The 10,456-nt window shown below is 33.9% G+C and overlaps 1 protein-coding gene across 1 annotated transcript; it reads right to left on the bottom strand.

Annotated features, from left to right (window-relative positions):
- Window positions 1-2,136: 2,136 nt before the first annotated feature.
- Window positions 2,137-8,991, bottom strand: LOC114310012 (GPI-anchored adhesin-like protein, putative (DUF936)). Its single transcript, XM_028255896.2, has 4 exons — window positions 7,076-8,991; window positions 6,301-6,606; window positions 5,770-5,861; window positions 2,137-3,345 (listed from the first exon to the last, which is right to left on the bottom strand). Exons 1-4 carry the CDS (start codon window positions 8,057-8,059, stop codon window positions 2,484-2,486), a joined length of 2,244 nt encoding a protein of 747 aa, XP_028111697.2. The 5' UTR covers window positions 8,060-8,991; the 3' UTR covers window positions 2,137-2,483.
- Window positions 8,992-10,456: the final 1,465 nt, after the last annotated feature.

The following is a 10,456-nucleotide window of genomic DNA, read 5'->3' as shown; positions in this document are numbered from 1 at the left end:
TACACCCCTTCTTCTTGGATTTAATGACAAATATGGATGGAGTTAGGTTGTGATTCAAATCCAAACACTTTTTACACATTATTAAGAATTAAATCAACAAAATTTAAACATTAAGAATCAAAATAATATAAACTTGTGAACTTTGGCAACTATAAAATAATCAATCTTAATTTATTTTTGAGCAAATTTCACTTTATTAGTGTGGTTTGAGCCATTTGGCAATAATCACATAGCCCTTACGCGATTATATGGACTAAAATACACCATTAAACATTCTGTTCAACTAAAAAAAAATGTAAAATACGTGGCAGACATAAAGAGATTATATACTCATTTTTAAATTTCAAGAGGATAGACCGCACATGGAATAAAGTATAGGGGTTTAAAGTACGCTTTGTCTTCCAAACAAATGACAAAAATATTCATAGTTTACACACTTAAGTTACTTATATAGAGAGGTATTTTAGTTTTTTTAATTAAATTGCTAATAAATTTAACGATGCATTTCAATTCACAAATCACAAAAAGAGTATATGATCGTTTATAAATATTAGGAAGATAAATCATACATCACCCAAATCATAAGGGACAAAAGTAAAGTTGGCCTTTTATTGTTTTTATTAATAATATAATAATAAAAAAAAACTAACCACACGAGTCTCAATTGGAAAGACCCAAGTCATGTAATTTAGTTGAAAAACAGTGGGCATTCTTTCACTTGCAAACGTCTTGACGGGGGCATCGTTTACTTTGAAAATTCAACCATTTTCTCTCTAGACTTTGGAAAAAATGAACAAATTGGAAACTCATCACACCCTTCCTTTCCCATTCAACAATCCAGCAAATTCCAAGAAACATAGGACTCGACTCCGAGACTCAATTGTGTTGACCTGTTGCTTTTTCCAGAGTCTTCCATTTTCTACTAACCAATCACTAGAATAAAAAACTGTGGATCACAATCTTGAATTTCTTGGTCTTTCTTTCATACCCTGTTCCGCAATCTACTCTCTGAATTGGAATATATTATTTATGAAAAGAGAAAATTAAATTAATTTAATAATTATAGTCATATTTTTAAATTGTATTTGTCTTTAAAAAACTAACGAATGTGTTATGAGAGTAAGATCTATGATGAACTCACAAACCGTAACTTTTTGCATGTCATTCGTGTATTAGTACGATATATAATCCATTGCACTAATATATTGATACAAACAATTTCTTTTGTGTATTTGAGTTTTCTCCCTTAGTTATATACTAACGCTATGTTTGGTTAAGGAATTTAATGAGAGATTTAGAAAGGAAAAGGAAAAAATGTGTGAAATTATGGAAAATATAGGTATGTTTTATTCCATTTCACCTATTTATTCCATTTCCCTTTCAAAATCCCTCTTCAAATTCCTCAACCAAACACAGCAAGCATCCCGAACCCATTAATTTAAGTTGTCAATACCAATTCTTTGAAATCTAAACACAGAATCAACTTCTTTGTTTCATTGCCTCCTGGCTACCAAAACAAAGCATGTAACCGTACAAAGAACAATGACTCAAAATATTCTTTTTGCATTGCATTCACCTTTATGCAATTCCTCTACATAAAAAGAACAATGACAATCACACCACGCAAAAAGAATCCAACCTCGATCAGCATCATCCAAAAGTAGAGGAATGGGAAGATGTTCTTCAAACCATTGTCAAGAAAGTACAGAAAATCAGAAAATCTGCAAATCATGTGATACAACCACAGAGCCATTGAATTCCAAGTACCTTTAGCCCATTGACATTCACAAAAACACACGTCTCAAGTCCCAATCATCAAGACAAAACAATGGAAGGTAAGAGAATAGAACAAACACGTCTCTTTTCCCAGAATTACTCGCATACTGATAACCAAACTAGTCACAAACACAAACTGGTAACTAAAGTTTCAAAGACACAAAACATCCAAATTGCAGAATTTTGCACGAATTCCTATAAGATTTCCAATAATTATTGTTATCCACCAGAAAAAGGAAAGATAAGTACGCTTGACCTTCTAGAACTTCATGGAACTAAGATGTCGACAGTGAATTTGCATCTTCCTGTACCCTTCTAGCCACCAAATAAAAGCAAATTTTTTCCATCAAACTAAAAAAGTAGAAAACATATCAACCTTTGAATCTGAATTGAAATAGTAGAACATACACATACATGTTAAGGGAATCCTATTCAAACTCTTTCAGTTTGTATGGTTTGAATGAAGAAAGTTCCAAATAGAAACCGAAAAACAGAAAAACAGAAAGAAAAAAAAAAGAACAGAAAAAGAAATCCTTGAAAAACTCCATGTCAAATATGCTTCTTGATTGTCAATAACTATTTAATCTATACCTGAACTGAACCCAACTGTAGGATTTATATATACATAAATCAAAAGACTGAGCTCCTTTAACTACTTGCAGTTGAAGGGCCCTGATTCAATATTACCAAGCGGAAAGTAATTATTGTCATCTTCTTGCTTTGATTTCCATAGTCGGTGATGATTGTGGGCCACCACCGAGTGCAGCTGCAGCAGATTCCACATGCGTAAGAAGGTACTCGTAAATCTTCTTCCTTATCCTGTCAATCATCTCTGGCGAGATACAGGGAGTTTCTTCTTCGTCCTTGCTCAATCCAATCTCATCTAACCAGTCGTTCACGCTCTTCAGCTGTGTCAACATGCCCGCTATTTGACCATTATCCGATAAAGCCGAGGTGGCCACATCAGCATCCAAGAATCTCTCTACAAATCCCAAGAACCAATCCTGAGATTCCACCTGCAACCTTCCTGCCAAGTCAACAGCTTCATCTAGACCATCTCCTTTGACCCATTCTATTGGAGGTGGGGCCGGCGGCTTCTGATTAACAGCTGGCACGTCCACTAGTCTGCGTGGAGTTCCTGGGGTGGCAATCTTAGAGCTCACTGATTGGCGTGCTTTGGCTTGAACTTTTGTTGAAGCACTTTTTGCAGAGTTCTCGAGAACTATTATGGGTTGATTTCCAGAGACGGTTTTGGGGTTAGGAGCAGGAGTAGGAGATGGAACTGGGGTTGAAGCAGATTTTTTGCTAAATACCGTGAAGGATGACAAATTGGTCGCTAATGCGGCTTGGACCCACGAAGCTGCTTGTTTCCGTCTGTCTGTTGCAATCTTAAGTACTTCTTCTGTGGGGGTTTCTTCAGGATCAGGAGATGAACCGATCAGAATGGTTTTAGATAGGGAGTCAGCGATGAGACGAGCATTGTTCAAGCTTGCATGGAGAGACAAGAACTGTTCCACTGCAGGCTGTGGGTTATCTTCCTTAGAAGAGAAACGTAGCTCAGAATATGTGCTGCCAGAGGAAAATATTTCAGGATTATGAAGAGTCAACATGAAAAGAAGCAAATAATAACTGGCCAGATGATCTGTGAATATGATAGCGAGATTTGAAACACCAAAAGAAAATTAAAAATGCTATAACATGTTTTACATCACTATGTTTTCCTATCATAGCATATCAAATATCAGTTGTCAATCTTCCATGTAACAGAATATTATACATTTTTACAGAAATATATTTACAATGTTATTAAGGATTGTTAAATCTAAAAACTAAAGGCCAAACTTCTAAATATAAGGCTTGGGGTGTCAAAAAACAATTTCAAGGATCACTAAATCTACAAGCCAAATCTCATATAATTTGACTAGACATGGGACTGAACTATAAACAGTTTTCATTTCTCTTTTCAGTGCATGAGAAATGAAAAACTGAACCAGATAACAATTTTAGAAGCAGTAATTAAAATGAACATCCTAATAGCATGATATGGATCAGCATTGCAAGAGGTTTACGAAAAGAGATGTAGGTAAGGATGATGTTGGAGCTCTATCCTATGAGGAATGAAAAGATGGTCACTATAGCCTACACAAATGACTAAACACACACAATGATGAATGTGTTACCTCAGAATTTCCTGCAACTACAGTAAAATCAAACCTTCAGTGGAAATAATATCTGCATTTCTTGATATTCAAAGATAGAGTAAAAACATTCAACCTTTCAAAACATTCAACCTTTCACAGATAACAGGCAATGCCTGATAAATTAATATATTTTCTGGAGTCTCATTTCTTTCTCTTCAGAGGCATATTGGTACAGTGAAAAGGTAATAGAAAAGAAACGAAATAATCATCAACAGAAATCAATTGGTTATGAAAATATGAAGACAAAACTACTTCTAGATGTGAACCCTGATAAATTTAGGACAAAAAAGTATCCATATAGAGAATATATCTGAAGAATTAAGTCTGAATAAGATGGACAACACAAAAATTATGGAGACAACTTGGTACTTGTATCTGATCAGCTTATAAATTTGGATATTGTCTATATATAAACCATGAATGAACATATTCACAAAGCTATTACAAGTTAGAGTCAGATAATAGACTAGAAAGGCACACTAAAATACAACAAAAAGCTTCACTTCTTCAAAAATTGGCTTGTAAATAGTTAAGAAGTATGTACAAGTACATGTAACACAATACAAACATGACACAAATATATTGACACTATAATTTAAAAAAGAAGAAGCACGACATGAATGCAGTTTTTAGTATCACAGCCAGCATTGTAGCATGCATGAGTTCAAAACAATTCAACTATAAAATGATTATTAATATTAGTAAATGACAAGCATCTATGGAGAAGTTCAACTCATTCAACAAATCTAAACATGACATTGTAAAGAAATAATGAAAGTATGAAGATAGTCTTAAACATAAACTATGAAATATAAATCGAGTTCAAATATTAAAGATTTAATCAACAATTCTACACGTAACTGTCCATACCAGGGTCTTACAATTTAGTTTGGTGCATGTGAGACGGGGATGGAGAAGCACATCTATCATTTTATAAGGTAACTTCAGAGCTCATTTTTCGATTTGATTCATTTTTAGGAAAGAGAGAGAAACTTGTTTCTACCATCTTTTGACCTGTGCTAATAATTCTGGAAATGCTGTAAAGCTTACAAACTAAGAATATTACTAGATTTAATAATCTCATATTTACACTAAACCAGAATTCCTTTTTCTCTTTTAATTATTTTTTTACATGTTACGGGTACAGTTAGCATAAACTGGAAGCAGGAAGATGCCAATTAAAAATTAGACTACAAACAGTATAAGAGTTATAAACCTAAATTATAATCTATAAATCCTTCGCCAGACAACAAGCTGACACATGCATCTAATTTATAAATTATCAAGCAATGAATCATGCCCTGCAAACTATGGAGGAACAACATCTGACATAAACATGAGGTGTGCCTACCCTAAAATTAATTATTTGGAGACAAGTGGTTGGAACCAGATATAAATGTCTTGTCAGTAGAACAAAGTGTATGTTTGTTTGACACAGCAAAATTTCGGAGTAAATGTCTTGAGACTAAACTGTCCTCCATACTTGATTTGGAAACATTGGAACCATTTGGCTACCAATGATAGTGATAACCTCATTAACAAAGTGTTCTTGGATATTGGATTCCTTAAGGATGATTGAATAACTTCAATTTACCATTTGTGATTATCACCATCCGAGTAATGTTGAAAGTACTACATTGCCGCCAAAATCATTCCATGGAATACAATGCAGATGGATTCTTGAATAGTAAAAATTAAATTAAATTAAATTATGCCTTTGAATGATTGAATCACACAAGAGGTAATTCTGCATTTACCAAAAGTATTAATTTCCTTTCCTAGGAAGAAATACCTTAAACATCGAAGTAAGCTCTCTGCAGCTGAAGCTTCTTGCATTGCTTCTATTGCAGCTGTTTGTGCAGCGTCTCTGTGCCTCAAAACTTCCTGTAAAATTCAGTATGCAAATTTTTGTTATGAGAATCGATGTGTGGAGCAGTAATACTTATATGCTCCAAATGTTAATAAAACTGAGGGTCTGCATGTGAATGTACAGTTTTGAAGCGGTCAACCCTAAACCAACAAAAAACTGAATAACCCTAGAATTGAAATTGTTGATTGGCTAAGTAGCATAGACACAGACATATGACATGGCACAGACAAACCGATACAATGATTTTAAGAAAATGCAAGGCACGATATGCTTGGGACACGTTAAAAATCTATATTTTCATGAATTAATTATATGTCAAACATATGAATAGTTCATTAAAGATAATGAGAAAAAAAAAGAAAGTAATATAACACTAATTAAAATTAAAAAGCTATATATTTCATAATTTAAACATCGAGATATCATTTATGTAAGAAATTATAAAGGTTGTACCTTTCCAAGCTTTGCAAGAGAAGATGGGAGTGAAGCCCATGAAACACTTCCATCTGTTAATCTCCTATTACTAAGAGAAACCTTGACCAAGTTTCCTGGTAATCCATGATTAGCAGCCTCACCAGATGATTTCTTTCCAGCAGAAGTTCTTTGCTTATTTGACTTGTCAACACCATCCGAATCTCCATTTGCAGTAACTTTCTTTGCAACCTGAAATTTGTTTTCCTCTTTGGATGGTTTCATCGATATCTGGACCTTGTTTTCCTCTTTAGATGGCAACCTTTCACTGGTTGATTTTCTAGGAACCTGGTCAATATTACTCAGTTAGTGCAGAAAAACAAGATTACTTGCTAGAAGGCTAAAAATAAAACCAGTCTGACGATGACTACATGGCCCATTAAAAAAAAAAGGGAGAGAGAAACAAAACTCAAAGAAGCAAAAAAAAAAATCTAAATTTCAAATCCATTTCTACATTCGCACTAAATCAAGACAACATAATAGATTTAATTCGTAATTCATATATCTTTTAAGTTTTAACCCGGAAATAAATGCTAATCAAGTTTTCTAACTAATCTTTAAATGCCAACAAAAGAACCACTAACTAAACAAATCATATGAAAAGGATCAAGTAGACTCTGGAAAGCTAATTAGAGAGAGGGGACTAAAATCAATTTCAATCAATCTAGAGTACAAATCAATAACCAAATAATAAACCAGACAAATCTCAATTAATTTTTAATGAACATATGATGATAAGGGCTTAAAGAAGACTTACAGAAGTACTCCGAGACTCAGGCTTCAAATCAAGCCTGGTGCCCCTCAATCTTGGACTTTCTCGACCCTTCATTTCCATGTTTCCTTCCCAGCTCTTTCTCAAAGCTTTAGGACCCAACTCAATCCCCTGAACCCAATTCTTGATTGCATTCGCAGCGGGTGCCCTCTTTGCAGCCAGACTTGCCCCACGAGCTGAACTGGCCCGTTCCCCCAATCCCAATTTAGCCGTTGCCTTCTCCAACCCTTTGATCTTCGCTTGCTGCTTAAGCCCATTTGCAAACTTCTCAAAAGAAGTGGGCAACGAATAACAACTCGTTGGAGATGAAGGGATTGACTTTGAATTCGATGACTTCAATTTAGCCAAAGATTCCTTCTTCTCTATCAAATTCAAACCCGGTTTCAACAATTGAGACTTTGATCGACTCAACACCGGTGTTTTATTATCTGATTTATCCTCCCTAGCACCACCATTTAATCTATCCTTCCCTCCAACGTGGCTATGGCTATGGCTATGGCTATGGCTATTATTACCCAATACTTTTGCACTTGATTTTGATTTATCTAAGGGTTTTGAACCCGAAGAAGATTCAAAATTGTTATTATTAAGGAATCCCAAAGATCTGGTTGCAACTATATCTTCAGGGCTTCCCACACAAGGGTGGCGCCCCGGGACCGGCCTAACCCCTCGAAGAATGGGGACCGGGGAGGCAGCATCAAGCCTTTCAACATGTATGAATTGACCCAATTGGAGTTTATCACTAAGAATTAGATCATCATGTTCATCAGGTAGAGAAACATAGGTGGCATGAGATGAATCTGATACCTTGAGGTAAAACCCTTGGTTTGGGAAGAGTTCACCACCAGCTAGTGCAGGGACAATGCTCACTACTTGCAATAGAGATGACCTGTGCTCACCAGCAATCTTCACATCTGTGTTCATATGCTGTAGAAGCTTCAATAGAACACCAGGGACCAAAGTAGCCATTGTTGGGGACTTCAATATGCATCACTCTGAGAAAACCCAGATGGAGAATTTCAATCTCTCCTATGAGAACACAATAAATCTTAAGGAGGCATTGGAAAATAAGGGTTTTCACCCTGAAAATGAATCTTGGCAGGTAGTAGAGAGGGGAAATGAAAGTTGTTACCCAGAAAAGTTAAATCGTACAAAACCAAACACAAAGAAAATCAAACTATTCAACAACCCAGATGAAAAGGTTAAAGCGTTAGCACTAATGGTGTACAGATTCAGCAAACAAAACAAAAGTAGAGTACACACCAACCCAATTGAAATTTGTAACCTTAAACCCTACCCCCCCAAAAAAAAAAGAAATTTGTAACTAAAAATGCATTGGGTAATTAAAACCTATTCAAAATGAAAGGGTTTAAAGCTTTTCTAGTACAAATTATGACCACAGGGGGAGAGAGGAGAGGGGGAGGGGAGAAGGGAGGGAGAGAGAGAGAGAGAGAATATGACTTGACAGAGAGGCCTTTGGGCTTTTTGTTGTTTTAATATGTGAATAATAGATAATAAAATATTAATTTTTCTGCAACCCAGATAGAAAAATTAATAAAGTTGGGAAATAATTGATGGGTTACAACTCAAAACTGGTATTGAAATGCTCAGCAAAATCCGTATTCAGATGTGCAAAAAAGCAACTTCTTGAAGGGGCATTAGTATTAGAAGATAAGAAGGCAACCTTGATAAGTGTTTAAATTTAAAATGTCTGAACATGGGAGGTGCTGAATTTTCAGAAGATTGATTTTGTTTTTGTTTTTTTGAAACAGATATAAAAAGTTTAACAGAAAATAACTGATACCAGAGGGAGAGAGAGAGAGAGAGTCACTGCATGATTGATGATCCAAAACAGTGTACCTGACACAAACATACGTGTCCACTAATTTGGAAGCTGACCCACTTTTTGATCATCATGTATGAGACCACCTATATTGTTTCATGTAGTTAAATTATTTTTTGAATAAAAAAAAAATGTAGTTAAATTATTTCTTTACAATGAAATGAGAAACCAAGAATTAAAAGAAAGAAAATAAAATGTGGGTTTTCATTTTTTTTTGATTTATTTTGTTTTTTAAAGTTGAAAATTAATGATTAAAAAACATATATTAATAAAAATACACATTTGTCACTCATTAATAATTAAATAATTTTTATTTATTTTTATTTCATAAATACTTTAACATAGCTAATGAAGCGAAAGAGACAGCAATTGTGCCAAGAAGTGGAAGGAGAATCTTTACAGAAAACAATCTATAATAATATATGTTAATTTATTTGGTTTTGGTTTAATATCCAATTATAGATAATATATGTTAATTTATTTGGTTTTGGTTTAATATCCAATTTTATAATATGGGTAAGATGAATTTGATTATTAAATGATATTTATATGTGTGTATATTATATATAGAGTAATGTCACTCTAAATATATACTCCATTATGTGATAAGAATATAAAATTTTGCATAATTAAATATGTGACAAATTAAAAATTAACACAACATTTTACATGTTTGTGATTAAAATTGTGAAGATTTTATTAGAACCTCAAATATTTTCTTAATGGGGGCAGTTTGTCTCTAGTTTACGTAGGGCTCATCACGGATTATATTTCGATAATTTGAACTGTTCAATATGTAGAACTTATTGAGTGTTTTATCGTTGTAAAATATAACATTGATCTGATATTGATAGCTACTTGTTTGGATTAGATTTTTGTTAACAATTTATTTTAAAAATTATATTTACCATTGAGAGAAATCTAATCCAATCAACAAACTATCGATATTCGATTAACGTAATTTTTTTACAGAAATAAAATATTCGACGAGTTCTACACATTGAACGATTTGAATTATTGAAATAGAATCTCTGATGAACCTCCACAAATCTAACAATACATTTCAATTCAATCACGGACTAGAGAGAACCCTAACGGTTTCTTAATAGGGTCCAACTTGTTTCATGTTGAAATCAAGACTGGACCCGTCCAGTTCGGCCCATGGGTCCATTTTGGGTCCCGTTTCGATAATCCAAACCGTTCAATATGTAGAATTTGTCGAGTATTATATCCATTTAGAACATCATGTTAATCGGATATTAATAACTATTTGATCGGATAAGATTTGTATTAAAAAATGAACGGTAAAAAAATAAACGGTTGACAGAAATCGGAACCAATCAAATAGGTATCTATATCCGATCAATTTGATTTTTTACAAGGATATAATACTCGACAATTTTTACATATTAAACGATTCAGATTATAAAAACAAATTCTAAAAATAAACCCATAAACTGGACTTGACGGGTCCAATCTTGAACTCAACCTGAGCCACGGTAGACCCTTCTTAAAATATATAT

This window comes from Camellia sinensis, chromosome 6 (genome assembly GCF_055761805.1).
Source record: "Camellia sinensis isolate YWXY chromosome 6, ASM5576180v1, whole genome shotgun sequence".
NCBI classification, from domain to species: Eukaryota; Viridiplantae; Streptophyta; class Magnoliopsida; order Ericales; family Theaceae; genus Camellia; species Camellia sinensis.
Note: the sequence above shows the minus strand (reverse complement) of the source record. Positions and strands in the feature narration are given on the sequence as shown.